Source organism: Oncorhynchus kisutch, linkage group LG12, assembly GCF_002021735.2.
Source record: "Oncorhynchus kisutch isolate 150728-3 linkage group LG12, Okis_V2, whole genome shotgun sequence".
NCBI lineage: Eukaryota > Metazoa > Chordata > Actinopteri > Salmoniformes > Salmonidae > Oncorhynchus > Oncorhynchus kisutch.
The window spans coordinates 12291315-12307315 of record NC_034185.2 but is presented as its reverse complement, the minus strand read 5'-3'; the positions used below and the strand labels follow the sequence as shown (position 1 = coordinate 12307315).

The 16001-nt window shown below is 43.4% G+C and overlaps 1 protein-coding gene across 1 annotated transcript in view; it reads right to left on the bottom strand.

Annotated features, from left to right (window-relative positions):
• The window catches only part of LOC109900220 (neuroglobin), a 33631-nt gene extending 19965 nt beyond the window's left edge, over positions 1–13666 (bottom strand). Inside the window, exons 1-2 of the mRNA XM_020495912.2 lie at positions 13555–13666; positions 13294–13454 (exon numbers count right to left, since the gene is read on the bottom strand). Coding sequence (XP_020351501.1) covers positions 13294–13454 — 161 coding nt within the window. The 5' untranslated portion in view covers positions 13555–13666. The remainder of the gene's footprint in view (positions 1–13293; positions 13455–13554) is intronic.
• Positions 13667–16001: the final 2335 nt, after the last annotated feature.

Here is a 16001-nt window from a genome sequence, read left to right as displayed (position 1 = left end):
AGGCTATATACAGGGGGTACCGGTACAGAGTCAATGTGGAGGCTATATACAGGGGGTACCGGTACAGAGTCAATGTGGAGGCTATATACAGGGGGTACCGGTACAGAGTCAATGTGGAGGCTATATACAGGGGGTACCGGTACAGAGTCAATGTGGAGGCTATATACAGGGGGTACCGGTACAGAGTCAATGTGGAGGCTATATACAGGGGGTACCAGTACAGAGTCAATGTGGAGGCTATATACAGGGGGTACCAGTACAGAGTCAATGTGGAGGCTATATACAGGGGGTACCAGTACAGAGTCAATGTGGAGGCTATATACAGGGGTACCGGTACAGAGTCAATGTGGAGGCTATATACAGGGGTACCGGTACAGAGTCAATGTGGAGGCTATATACAGGGGTACCGGTACAGAGTCAATGTGGAGGCTATATACAGGGGGTACCGGTACAGAGTCAATGTGGAGGCTATATACAGGGGGTACCGTACAGAGTCAATGTGGAGGCTATATACAGGGGGTACCGGAGTCAATGTGGAGGCTATATACAGGGGGTACCGGTACAGAGTCAATGTGGAGGCTATATACAGGGGTACCGGTACAGAGTCAATGTGGAGGCTATATACAGGGGGTACCGGTACAGAGTCAATGTGGAGGCTATATACAGGGGTACCGGTACAGAGTCAATGTGGAGGCTATATACAGGGGGTACCGGTACAGAGTCAATGTGGAGGCTATATACAGGGGGTACCGGTACAGAGTCAATGTGGAGGCTATATACAGGGGGTACCGGTACAGAGTCAATGTGGAGGCTATATACAGGGGGTACCGGTACAGAGTCAATGTGGAGGCTATATACAGGGGGTACCAGTACAGAGTCAATGTGGAGGCTATATACAGGGGGTACCAGTACAGAGTCAATGTGGAGGCTATATACAGGGGGTACCGGTACAGAGTCAATGTGGAGGCTATATACAGGGGGTACCGGTACAGAGTCAATGTGGAGGCTATATACAGGGGGTACCGGTACAGAGTCAATGTGGAGGCTATATACAGGGGGTACCAGTACAGAGTCAATGTGGAGGCTATATACAGGGGGTACCAGTACAGAGTCAATGTGGAGGCTATATACAGGGGGTACCAGTACAGAGTCAATGTGGAGGCTATATACAGGGGGTACCGGTACAGAGTCAATGTGGAGGCTATATACAGGTGGTACCAGTACAGAGTCAATGTGGAGGCTATATACAGGGGGTACCGGTACAGAGTCAATGTGGAGGCTATATACAGGGGGTACCGGTACAGAGGTCAATGTGGAGGCTATATACAGGGGTACCGGTACAGAGTCAATGTGGAGGCTATATACAGGGGGTACCGGTACAGAGTAAAATGTGGAGGCTATATACAGGGGGTACCGGTACAGAGTCAATGTGGAGGCTATATACAGGGGTACCGGTACAGAGTCAATGTGGAGGCTATATACAGGTGGTACCAGTACAGAGTCAATGTGGAGGCTATATACAGGGGGTACCAGTACAGAGTCAATGTGGAGGCTATATACATGGGGTACCGGTACAGAGTCAATGTGGAGGCTATATACAGGGGGTACCGGTACAGAGTCAATGTGGAGGCTATATACAGGGGGTACCGGTACAGAGTCAATGTGGAGCGCTATATGACAGGGGGGTACCCAGTACAGAAGTCAATTGTGGAGCATATCAGGGGTACCGGTACAGAGTCAATGTGGAGGCTATATACCAGGGGGTACCAGTACAGAGGTCAATGTGGAGGCTATATACAAGGGGGTACCGGTACAGAGTCAATGTGGAGGCTATATACAGGGGGTACCGTACAGAGTCAATGTGAGGCTATATACAGGGGGTACCGGTACAGAGTCAATGTGGAGACTATATACAGGGGGTACCGGTACAGAGTCAATGTGGAGGCTATATACAGGGGGTACCAGTACAGAGTCAATGTGGAGGCTATATACAGGGGGTACCAGTACAGAGTCAATGTGGAGGCCTATATACAGGGGGTACCAGTACAGAGTCAATGTGGAGACTATATACAGGGGGTACCGGTACAGAGTCAATGTGGAGACTATATACAGGGGGTACCGGTACAGAGTCAATGTGGAGACTATATACAGGGGGTACCGGTACAGAGTCAATGTGGAGGCTATATACAGGGGGTACCAGTACAGAGTCAATGTGGAGACTATATACAGGGGGTACCGGTACAGAGTCAATGTGGAGACTATATACAGGGGGTACCAGTACAGAGTCAATGTGGAGACTATATACAGGGGGTACCGGTACAGAGTCAATGTGGAGGCTATATACAGGGGGTACCAGTACAGAGTCAATGTGGAGGCTATATACAGGGGGTACCAGTACAGAGTCAATGTGGAGGCTATATACAGGGGGTACCGGTACAGAGTCAATGTGGAGGCTATATACAGGGGGTACCGGTACAGAGTCAATGTGGAGGCTATATACAGGGGGTACCAGTACAGAGTCAATGTGGAGGCTGTATATAGGGGGTACCGGTACAGAGTCAATGTGGAGGCTATATACAGGGGGTACCAGTACAGAGTCAATGTGGAGGCTATATACAGGGGGTACCGGTACAGAGTCAATGTGGAGGCTATATACAGGGGGTACCGGTACAGAGTCAATGTGGAGGCTATATACAGGGGGTACCGGTACAGAGTCAATGTGGAGGCTATATACAGGGGGTACCAGTACAGAGTCAATGTGGAGGCTATATACAGGGGGTACCAGTACAGAGTCAATGTGGAGGCTATATACAGGGGGTACCAGTACAGAGTCAATGTGGAGGCTATGTACAGGGGGTACCAGTACAGAGTCAATGTGGAGGCTATATACAGGGGGTACCGGTACAGAGTCAATGTGGAGGCTATATACAGGGGGTACCGGTACAGAGTCAATGTGGAGGCTATATACAGGGGGTACCAGTACAGAGTCAATGTGGAGGCTATATACAGGGGGTACCGGTACAGAGTCAATGTGGAGGCTATATACAGGGGGTACCGGTACAGAGTCAATGTGGAGGCTATATACAGGGGGTACCAGTACAGAGTCAATGTGCAGGGGCACCGGTTAGTCGAGGTAATATGTACATTTACGTAAGTTAAAGTGACTATGCATAGATAATAAACAGAGTAGCAGCAGCGTAAAAGAGGGGTCTGGGTAGCCCTTTGATTAGCTGTTCAGGAGTCTTATGGCTTTGGGGTAAAAGCTGTTTAGAAGCCTCTTGGATCTAGACTTGGTGCTCCTGTACCGCTTGGCTGGAGTCTTTGACAATTTTTAGGGTCTTCCTCAGACACTGCCTGGTATAGAGGTCCTGAATAGCAGGAAACTTTGCCCCAGTGATGTACTGGGCCATTTGCACTGCCCTCTGTAGTGCCTTGCGGTCGGAGGCCGAGCAGTCGCCATTCCATGCAGTGATGCAACCAGGATGCTCTCAATGGTGCAGCTGTAGAACCTTTTGAGGATCTGAGGACCCAGGCCGAATCTTTTCAATCTCCTGACAGGGAATAGGCTATGTCGTGGCCTCTTCATGACTGTCTTAGTGTGTTGGGACCATGATAGTTTGTTGGTGATGTGGACACCTAGGAACATGAAGCTCTCAACCTGCTCCACTACACCCCTGTCGATGAGAATGGGGGCGTGCTCGGCCCTCTTTTTTCTGCAGTCCACAATCATCTCCTTTGTCTTGATCACGTTGAGGGAGAGGTTGTTGTCCTCCTCCCTATGGGCTGTCGCATCGTTGTCGGTGATCAGGCCTACCACTGTTGTGTTGTCAACAAACTTGATGATGTTGTTGGAGTCGTGCCTGGCCATTCAGTCATCAGTGAACAAGGAGTACAGGAGGGGACTGAGCACGCACCCCTGAGGGGCCCTGTGTTGAGGATCAGTGTGTGTGTTGTTACCTACCCTTACCACCTGGGGGCGGCCCATCAGGAAGTCCAGGATCCAGTTGCAGAGGGAGGTGTTTAGTCCCAGAGTCCTTAGCTTAGTGATGAGCTTTGAGGGCACTATGGTGTTGAACACTGAGCTGTAGTCAATGAATAGCATTCTCACATAGGTGTTCCTTTTGTCCAGGTGGGAAAGGCAGAGTTGAGTGCAATGGAGATTGCATCATCTGTTGATATGTTGGGGCGGTATGCAAATTGGAGTGGGTCTAGGGTTTCTGGGATAATGGTGTTGATGTGAGCCATGACCAGCCTTTCAAAGCACTTCATGGCTACAGACGTGAGTGCTACGGGTCAGTAGTCATTTAGGCAGGTTACCTTAGTGTTCTTGGGCACAGGGACGAGTCATACAAGAGTGTCAAAGTAACCCTCTGCCCCCCATAACATTGATTAATCACATCAATTTAAATTGGGTTATGGGGTTGGGTACACTTGTCGATGGTTTTGGGAGGAAACGTTCCACCACAAACCTCATTATTAAACTGCACTTTTTTAGTGTAGTTCAAATGTAGCCTGGTCCAAGACTGGCCCTCAGTCTAGTTCAAATGTATTTCATATGGCAATTCATGGTCTTTATATTCTACATGTAATATTAAACATGGTTTTTTAATAACAAAGAAATGCTCCAAGTAGTGTGATCCTACACAATGTTGTTTGAAACACCAAATGGGCCAAAATGACACCCTCTTTTTTTTAAAAGCCCTTGCAGTTTACTATTATTGGAGCTTCTGACTGACATTGCTCAGCATGAACTTGACCCTACACAATCTTTCCATTCTCCTTAAACTAGAATAGGCCTGATTGTGCTGAAGAAAAGGCCCTTGGGTAAATCTTCTCTCATTATAGAGAAGCCCTGCTGTGCTGCGCTGTGAGGGCTGAAGCTGTAAAGGCCATGGTGGGCTTACCACCACCTTTCCTCTGCTAATGAACTCAAGCACGCCCTTCAGACCAAGCACGTCCTTCACACCAAGCACGAGTCATATTTGTTTGGTTACAAGATTCTATGGATGCGTAACAAATGGCACTCTATTCCCTACGTAGTGCACTACTTTTGACAAATGGGGCTCTGGTCCCTATAGGTAATAGGTCGCCATTTGGAACGCAACCCTAGTTGACTCATCCGGAGGTTCGTCTCATGATGATGGCAGAAGATCAGGTTAAGGTAAAAACAGATTGTTTCAAGTTCCTATTTTACAACTTTTTCCACTGACCCATTTATTCAAGTGTATTGATCTTCCGTTTATGTTTTCTTCCCAGCCAGCAGTTTTTGTCAGGCAGCGTAACCGTTGATTACATTAAGGTTGGCATTTGTCTTTGGTGATATAATGACAATAGATGTAGCGAGGAACTTGGCTTGTCATGAATGAGTGCCTTGCTCTAACTGATCCCCCTCATACATTCTGTATCTACGTCGTGGTATTTCTGAGGACCTCTTTCTATGTTTGCAGCACTGTCAAAGAGTTTGTTACATCACTTCTGTTTGATCAGCATCACACAGGCCCCGATGTGTACGTCGGAACTCAATTACCCAGTAACCCCGCCTTTTTCTATTTTTGCGAGCCCTTTGCAAGTACTCAATATGTTAACTCTGTTAACTCTGGCCTCGGCAGATATCCAGACTAACACCTCTCTTTTACCGATTTTTAGCTTAACACAATACAGCTCAACTTTGCAATTGTTCACGTTTCAGCTTGAGAGAAAGTGTCATATCCAGTTTTCACTTTGTCATGCATTGATTGAAATGGAAGACTTAAGTGAAACTTTGACTTTCACATATAGCTCATGTTACTTTTGGTTACCCATCTTTGATTGGCTTCACATATTACTCTTTTTGGGGGGTGGGGAGAAGGAGCTGGTGTGAAAGTTGATAAGAGTTAGGCATATCGCAGGTAAAGTTAGTTACACAAAGTGGGAAAAGAGAAGGCAGTAAGAGCGAGCTGGTATCTGGCTGCAGGGAATAGGGTACCACATTTCACTGTTTTCCCATACAACATATGGAGAGATGCATAAGATAGATGGTTGCAATTCAAAGTGGTAAATATGATGTAAATAGTCCTGCAGCCGACCTTACATCTCCTGTGTGTGTGTAGCAAGCACTTCAGTGACGATGCATAGGAACGAGATCATCTGAAATGATTGGGACAGAAAAGCGATGGATGTGAAGATGCAGCTGTTACTACTGTATTTCCATGGACTGGAGTGCCAAAACAAAGGCGCGTGTTTGAGAAGAGAAAGCGGCTGAGGAGACAATAGACATTGTGTCACCATACACTGCAGAATAGGACAGGTTAAAGAACAGGTTAAATCATGTTTTTTAAGCCTTGAGATGATTGAGACATGGATTGCACAGAAGGTTGGTGGCACCTTAATTGGGGTGGACGGGCTCGTGGTAATGGCTGGAGCCCTAATCAGTGGAATGGTATCAAATATATTAAATACGTGGTTTCCATGTGTTTGATGCCATTCCATTTGCTCTGTTCCGGTAATGATTAATAGCTGTTCTCCTGTCAGCAACCTCCTGTGAGATTGTGTACTGTATGTGTGCCATTCAGAGGGTGAATGGGCAATACAAGAGATTGAAGTGCCTTTGAATGGGGCACCGGTTTGAGTCTGTCAAGAACTGCAATGCTTCTGGGTTTTTCACACTCAACAGTTTCCTGTGTATGTCAAGAATGGTCCTCCACCCAAAGGACACCTTGTAGAGTCCACGCCCTGATGAATTGAAGCTGCTCTGAGGGCAAAAGGGGGTGCAACTCAATGTTAGGAAGGTGTTCCTAATGTTTTGTACACTCAGTGTAAACCCAGTAATGCTCATAGAGGTTTATGGTATATGATCGTTCAATAAAGTAAAGTTGAGCTATTTACGCATTGGATAACTGTCCATTTTTCCCAAGGTTGCATCTCTAATTAGTTTATGGAATACAGATTGTTTTTCTTCTTCACGACACCAGAGTTTATGTGGGCAGAAAAATCCCCTGTGCTTGTAAAACCAAATTAACTGCTCCTCATCACTATGTTGCTCCATTTCTGTAAGAATTGTAGTAACGCATTCGAATTCTCTGCAGCACAAACATTCATCAGTCGGCATTGGAGTGCATCTGCCACAGCTGCACCACCATTCTGTGTTGATCCTGGGGATGGGTTGGGGTTGTGGTCCAGCTGCTGCTGCGGCTGCGGCTTTGAAAGCCTAGAGCGGCCTCATTTTGCTTCAATTCTTGGTCTGAATACTCAGGCTCAAATAAATACGGTTCGACGATAACTACTGGAGGGGCTCCGAAGTTTTCTTCATCTTCATCACTCGTGAGTATTTGGTCGTCAGACATGGTTTTTAGGTTGTTATTTACTTTGTATAACTAATGGGTAACGCTGTCTTCACATCTCCGCTGAAAAAGAGTTACATCTGTGAATAAGGGAAGAATGTGCCATTTCTACGTAGCAGGGATTCCCCCGAGAGGGCCCATGCTCAGTTATTACCCATCTCCACGACTGCGGCATTCGGCTACATAAAATAATGATAGTTGCCAACAAGAACGTTCCGGATTTCAGAGATACAGCAATTTAAACTTAGCTATTTTTCAGCTGAAAACCGGATGTGGGAACTCCGCTCAGGAGTTTGTCTTATGACTGCTACGTTCGGTTATAAATTCACTGGCAACGAAGAAGAGCGAGGTCTGCATCCAGCGACGTCACAAGTCACGTGACCCGTTTTTGCATCTGTTTTCGTACAGCACTACAGGGAGAGAGGAAGAGAGGGCAAACTCCACTGAACTAGTTTCAATTTATTGAATCACTTGAGATTTTCTGGATGAACAGTGTTTTTTTAAATTCACACCTGTTTTGGTGTCCCTGTGAAGATTTGACTTAAAACCACACTGGGAGTCTCACTTTGAGTTGCTAAATTTGATTCCTATTACATCTAAGACTAGTCATTTTGAATCTTCAATACATCACCTATACTGTCTGACATCAATGGATATCAGTACTTTTCAAAGTTTGAGAAATGGGATTTGTCAAAAAAGCCAAAGCCATTTTTTTCCACTTCACCCTCTCACTCATAATATTGTCCAATGTACCACATCTCAAGACAGTAGCCGAAATGACCATATTTATTGCCGCGTGTTGTCAGCCGGCAACCCACCAACCAACCAATCTTTCAAGCTGCAATCTCTTGCCTCATAAAACGTCCAATTCTCAACGTTCTGAAGTACACCTCTACCCCTCTATAGAATCCAGTATACACAAACACCACAACCCCCAATGTGTGGATGGATGGCTGTGTGATGTATAGCATGACACTTACCTATGGGTACATCACACTGGTGCCAAAATGGGCAGTGGTTGGCAGGCCCCATGCCACAGCTGACAGCTCGGTCCACAGACAGAGCCCATTAAAGGCCTAACTGATATGGCGAGGGCCACTGATAAATAGCCTGTTAAAGCCTTATCAGCACAGAATTCGTGTTTGGGGTTTAAATGGGCCTCAGAAGAAGTTTATTGGTTGCGTTCCCTGTCCCTTTTCTGCATTGATTGACTCATTAGGAACAGACAGACTATGTCCTGAATGGCACCCTCGTCCAGACATAGTGCACTACTTTTGTCCAGAGCACTTGATAAAGAATAGGGTGCCATTTGGGATACAAACAGACCTATGGTAAATGCTGAAAGGTAGAGAAAAGGGAGTGAAGATTTGCATATCAATGTTGTTGTTTTTTTAAAGAGGGGGAGTGGGTTAGTTCTATTTTTAGTGGTACTTCAGTTGGGAGGGAGGTAGGTAGAGTTCGGTTTGAGGATTGAAATTGGTTGTATTATGAAGACAGAGATCATGGTTTAAATGATAGGTTGGTTGCCACTGACAACGTGACAGTGTAATACAGTCGAGATTTGCATTGTGATGTTGGACTTTGCCATCAAACATTTTGAAACGGACAATATGAATGAGAATATTCTGTTTGTGAACATGAAGGTATATAGATGTTAAATGGACTTGTTTAGTTTCGATTAAAGGAAGGGAGATTTATCCGTATAAATATCAAACCAGTAAACCCAAAAAAAAGGCACTTGATTTGCAAAACTTTTATAAACCATAATGTATCTCAGATAAGGAGTGCTGATCCAGGATCAGGTCACTGCTGTTCATGTGATCTTATTCATTATGATCAAAAAGTTGTAATGGGTCCTAGATCATCAGTCTACCCTGAGTAGCTTTATAAATATGGGCCCAGGAAAACTCAGAAGGTAGCCACCAATTATTTGATTAGAATGTATTTTGATGCTTGGCTCCTGCAATAAACAATATATTTTTGCATTTATTCCATCATAACTGAAGATAATATTTGCATACCCTGAGCTATTGTAAGCAGGCACCTACTGTAGGTATTTTAACATAGGGGCAACATAGGTGTTGGTAGAGAGGTAAGATCTACACCTGTTGTATTCAGTGCATGTCACAAATAACATCTGATTTAGTTTTAAATTAAGCTAACACCTACATTTATATGGAATTTTACCCCACCTTCTGTAAGACATAAGCATGTTCTTATTTGAGCATGATAAATGAATATTTTCCATGCATCATGGCATTCAATCCATAATTCAATGGGATGCCACCAGTTAGACAGTGATTTTTTGGACAACAAGACACTAGCACCATCTGAATATCACCTTTGACCCCAGGCCAAAGGTCAATAACCATGGTCAATTCTGACAGGGGCGGGGCAGTGGAGTGTAGTAAAAATGAAATTGTATGTTGCCTTCAAGTTCTATTTTCAAATGTCCTCAGTGACAGCTAAAATATATATTTGTTAATCTACACTACATGACCAAAAGTATGTGGACAACTGCTCGTTGACCATCTCATTCCAAAATCATGGGCATTAATATGGAGTTGGTCCCCACTTTGCTGCTATAACAGCCTCCACTCTTCTGGGAAGGCTTTCCACTAGATGTTGGAACATTGCTGTGGGGACTTGCTTCCATTCAGCCACAAGAGTATTAGTGAGGTCGGGCACTGATGTTGGGTGATTAGGCCTGGCTTGCAGTCGCCGTTTCAATTCATCCCAAAGGTATTCAATGGGGTTGTGCAGCCTAGTCAAGTTCTTCCACACTGATCTCGACAAACAATTTCTTTATGAACCTCACTTTGTGCACAGGAGCATTGTCATGCTGAAACAGGAAAGGACCTTCCCCAAACTGTTGACACAAAGTTGGAAGCACAGAATCGTCTAGAATGTCATTATATGCTGTAACAATTAGATTTTTCTTCACTGCAACTAAGGAGCCTGAACCATGAAAAACAAGCCCAGACCACTATTCCTCTTCTACCAGTTGGCACTATGCATTGGGGCTGGTAGCGTTTTCCTGGCATCCGCCAAACCCAGATTCATCCATCAGACTGCCAGATGGTGATGCATGATTCATCACTCCAGAGAACACATTTCCACTGCTACAGAGTCCACTTGTGGCAAGCTTTACACCACTCCAGCCGACGCTTGGCTTTGAGCATGGAGATCTTAGGCTTGTGTGCAGCTGCTCGGCCATGGAAACCAATTTCCTGAAGCTTGCGACGAACAGTTCTTGTGCTGATGTTGTTTCCAGAGGCAATTTGGAACTCGGTAGTAAGTGTTGCAACCTAGGACAGAAGATTTGTACACGCTTCAGAACTCGGCGGTCCCGTTCTGTGAGCTTGGGTGGCCTACCACTTCGCGGCTGAGCTGTTGTTGCTCCTAGACGTTTCACTTCACAATAACAGCACTTACAGATGACCGGGGCAGCTCTAGCAGTGCAGAAATTTTACGAACTGACTTGTTGGAAAGATGGCATCCTATGACAGTGCCACGTTGAAAGTAACTGAGCTCTTCAGTTTGTGCCATTCTGCTGCCAATGTTTGTCTATGGAGCTTGCATGGCTGTGTGCTCGATTTTAGACTCCTGTCAGCAACGGGTGTGGCTGAAATAGCCAAATCCACTCATTTGAGGGGGTGTCCACTTACTTTTGGCAATGTAGAGTAATTATATATTTTTATTAAAACAACAATACAATATAATTTAACAAAAGACTAAATTAATTAATTTAAACATAACAATACATTCATTACAGAATTCACAACACACTACACTGTGTGCCCTAAGGCCCATACTACCACATATCTACAACACAAAATCCATGTTTACGTGTGTGTATAGTGTGTATGTTATCATGTGGGTATAGTGCTTATTATCATGTGTGTGTGTGTGTGTGTGTGTTTACATAACAACCACTCCTGGACCTGACTCGGAAACCAAGCCATTGATGAACAGTACTGATTCTGTTTCCTCGTGGCAGTCTGCACCGGTCTGACTGTTCAATGCCCCATATACTGAGCATTCTTTTTGGAGCAAGAATTTAATATTCTAGTTTAAATTGAAAAGAAATGAAAGGATCAATTGTTGTCTTACATATCAGTTTATAACCCCGATGCCAATCATGCCTTGTTATTGGGACATAAAAAAATCTGTTCCCAACTATCTCTTTATGCGGCATACACTCTAAGAAAAATAAATTATATCTAGAACCTAAAAGGGTTCTTCGGCTGTCACCATAAGAGAACAATTTGAATAACCCTTTATGGTTCCGGGTAAAAACACTTTTGGTTTCAGGTAGAACTATTTTGGGTTCTATATAGAACCCTTTCCACAGAGGGTTCTACATGAAACTGAAAATGGTTCTACCTGGAAACAAAAAGGGTTCTACTATGGAGACGGCCGAAGAACCGTTTTGGAACCCTTTTTGGTTCTACCTGGAACTAAAAAGGGTTCTACTACGGGGACTATTTGTTCTATTTGGAACCCTTTTTTCTAAGACTGTAGGCCTAGTTGTCAAACCTTTTAATGTTGGTGAACATGATACATTTTATGATTTAGGCAATATTGGTCATTGTAAGCCATTTAAAATGTGTTATTGGTGGCAGACAAACTAGTTAATTTCTTTCTCTTGTAAGTAATTGCCTCTTCCATTCTTGTGGCAGAGCTGAGATGAGTTGGTTGTAATTTTGTATTGGCATAATTCTCCATACACCAGAGTTGTGATTGAGTTGGTTGTAATTTTGTATTGGCATAATTCTCCATACACCAGAGCTGAGATGAGTTGGTTGTAATTTTGTATTGGCATTCATCTCCATACACCAGAGCTGAGATGAGTTGGTTGTAATTTTGTATTGAGCATTCATCTCCATACACCAGAGCTGAGATGAGTTGGTTGTAATTTTGTATTGAGCATTCATCTCCATACACCAGAGCTGAGATGAGTTGGTTGTAATTTTGTATTGGCATAATTCTCCATACACCAGAGCTGAGATGAGTTGGTTGTAATTTTGTATTGGCATAATTCTCCATACACCAGAGCTGAGATGAGTTGGTTGTAATTTTGTATTGAGCATTCATCTCCATACACCAGAGCTGAGATGAGTTGGTTGTAATTTTGTATTGAGCATTCATCTCCATACACCAGAGCTGAGATGAGTTGGTTGTAATTTTGTATTGAGCATTCATCTCCATACACCAGAGCTGAGATGAGTTGGTTGTAATTTTGTAATGAGCATTCATCTCCATACACCAGAGCTGAGATGAGTTGGTTGTAATTTTGTATTGGCATAATTCTCCATACACCTTGATTAATTGCTTGTGTAACATTTTACGGTAGTTGTTTACAATGTCATTCATAAAGATGCTACCTTCGTTACACATTCTCTGCAACGAAATTGGTTTATCCTCTATCAGTACATTGTAGTTATTAGCCATATATTTGCTGTAATATATATTCTGCCTCTTCCGGAGGATAACGTTTGAATTGTAGGCAACTCTGTATGGCTTAATTGAAGAAGGATACCTTAAACAGAGTTCCACTGTCAATAGTGTTGTGTTCGTTTAAAGGTTGTGTGAGACACGTAAGACTATTTCTCTGTCCATTTAGTTCATTAGACAGGGCTATGGTTGAAATTATGTAGGCTATATAAATACAGGTCATAGGCTTCTAACATGGAAAATGCGACAAAAACACAAACGTTTGTGGAGGGCGTTGTATTTAATTTAATTGATTTAATTTTGACAAGACTATACGTTCTATACAATCACCAGTGAAGTGACACATTTGCCGTGTCCACTCATGTTCATGACAAAACAGTTCAATTACCTAGTAGAAGAGGGTTAGATTTCATGACTTGAATTAATCGAATCAATGTTTGACATTCGATTGAGTGCAATTTCTTAAAACCTATGGAAAACCAATTTAGCCCGTAAGCTAGAGTTAAAATGTACTCACCCAACAAACATAATAATGCCAACTTTCGCGATGTTCTCTTGGATGACTTTCCACGTCTCTTTGATTATCTCCCTGTGCTCGTCAGTTAGATGCACAATGGGAACATCGTCAATCACGTCCCCGACTTGTTTTGGTACCAAGCCTGATATTGCGCACCCCATCTCCAGGAGAAAAAAAAACGAAACAATGACAAACGCGTGAAATTACATTCAAATAAGTAGGAACATTTTCAAATGATCACATTAAGTCGTGAAACCTCACATTTTACAGAAAGTACATGTTTTGCGCGTGGAGGGTCCTTTGATCATGGATTGAGTCCACTATCTGCGCGTCAGGCAGAACGCACTGACGACCGTCAAACAGAGTTCTGGAGATGTACTGTATGTAGGCTTTAGACTATTGGCGCCGATGGGAGGGAGGGCATATCATTAGCTCTTTTGCTGCGCCATCCAACTCATAGCCTACTAAAGACCCTCCATTTACGATAGGCCTACTTGAACTTGAAATATAATGACCCAAATAACTCATAAAAGCAGGTATGTAAATGAGAGCTGAGTGTGGGGGGAGTATAGCTTAGTGTTTTTATTGTTTGTTCCACACAGCTCTTTTGAAAAACATTTTATTAATTTGTGTAGTGAGGTGCAAAATCACTCAAAACGGTACAATGGTAGACACGCACACACAGTCTTGTATAACACACACAGCTTCAGCATTATTAATTGAGCCACACATCCTTAATATTCCCTTGAGGCGAGTGCAACATCAGATTTGGCATGTCACTATCATGGGACTTGGGACACGTCAATGGAAAAAACAATAAGGACTTAACCCACACGCAGCCGAGTCAGAGCAAGCAGAGGCAAATCAATAATTAACTGACATATTTTCTAACGCTAACTTAACATAGTAGCACTTCATTTCCAAATCCAAATCAAAATTGATTTATGATAAAACAGAGGTCTATAAAAAAGTGCTGCTTTCACAGGTTTGGGATCAATTACATTCCAATTCAAGAACTGAAAAATCCCCAAAATACATGCCATTTCAATTATTGCATTGGAATTTCAATTAATCTATTTCACTGGTGTTATGTGTGACTTAACTAAAGTTCAGGAGGAAAGACCACACCTGAAACGTATACAACTCCTCTCCTGTCATCAATCAAACCATTTACACCTGCCATCACCAATCACTGGCTGCATATATAGCCCACTCATCATGTCCAGTTCCTGTTAGTGTAATCTTTGTGTTTCCCAATGAAAGGTCTTGGCTTGAGTAACCAGCCTGAATGTTTTTTTTAACGAGAGCAAAAAAAGTGACTTCTATATGTTAAACTTCTTGTTTTATTTCATTCATATTTCATTCAGTCACTGTAAGAGCAGAGAAACATGTGGTGACAGTAAACACAGTGACAGAATGGAAAAACCTTTTACTCCTCTCTCTCCCCCTTCTAATCATACTGTCAAACAGGAATATCAGTAGTATCACATTGCTCCACTAACACTTTAGAGTTTCAAATCATCTCTACATCCTACTGTGTTTGGTTTAATATGGAGGAATCATTGAATTCCACTGCCAGATTGTAGACAAGGCGGACACTGACGTGATCAGTGATTTGAGGCACTCTCTTGGTGTTTGTTACTGAAGCTACTTGGCCAGGGACTGTAGTGTACTGAAGAAGTCACCTGCCTCTCCAGTCTCCTCTTGCAGGACTCCCTTACAGAAGAAAGGAGGGACAAAGTCCATAGGGTCCTGGATGTTCTGCCTTATTATTATACGACCATGATGGTAATTTATGAACATTTGAACATCTTGGCCATGTTCTGTTATAATCTCCACCCGGCACAGCCAGAAGAGGACTGGCCACCCCACATAGCCTGGTTCCTCTCTAGGTTTCTTCCTAGGTTTTGGCCTTTCTAGGAAGTTTTTTCTAGCCACCGTGCTTCTACACCTGCATGGCTTGCTGTTTGGGGTTTTAGGCTGGGTTTCTGTACAGCACTTTGAGATATCAGCTGATGTACGAAGGGCTATATAAATACATTTGATTTGATTTGGGATGCCCAGGAGGATGTTAAACAGGCTGAGTTTATTTTCCATGTGGCTCCTATAGACACATTCACAATAATCCATCTCGCATTACAATCTGCACAATACTTTCAAACAGTACAACAATCCACTGTAACACCGAGTTATATGAAAGTCACCAGGTTTAACATCTCCACATACTGTGTAGGGTTACACGCATTGATAGAGAAGTGGGATGAAGTTGACCTAGAGACTGATCTAAGATCTGTTTTGGGGTTTTCCCCTCAAATGGTTAGGTAATGATATGGGGAGGGTAAGCTGATACTAGATCAGTGGTGCTTATAAGACCAAATTCAATCTACTAAATATGAAATACATGTAGGTGTGACTTGTTTTCACTGACCTGACTACAGTACATCTGCTTTGTGGACCATCATGGTGAGGGGTAGGTAGGCAGCCTAATTCAGTGAAGGTGCTCATGTACTGGCTTGGACATGAGAGGAGGTTACAAGTGGCTAAGCTATTATGTCAGAAATATATTGCATTCAAAGTCAGTTTGCTTTTGAGGTTATTTCTAGCCATCCATAAGCAGTTATTTATTTCTTTTTTACAAGGTTAGTCTCATTGAGATTACAGATCTATTTAGCCTTTTCTTTGCCTGGTGTTCCAGTTTTAAATAGGAG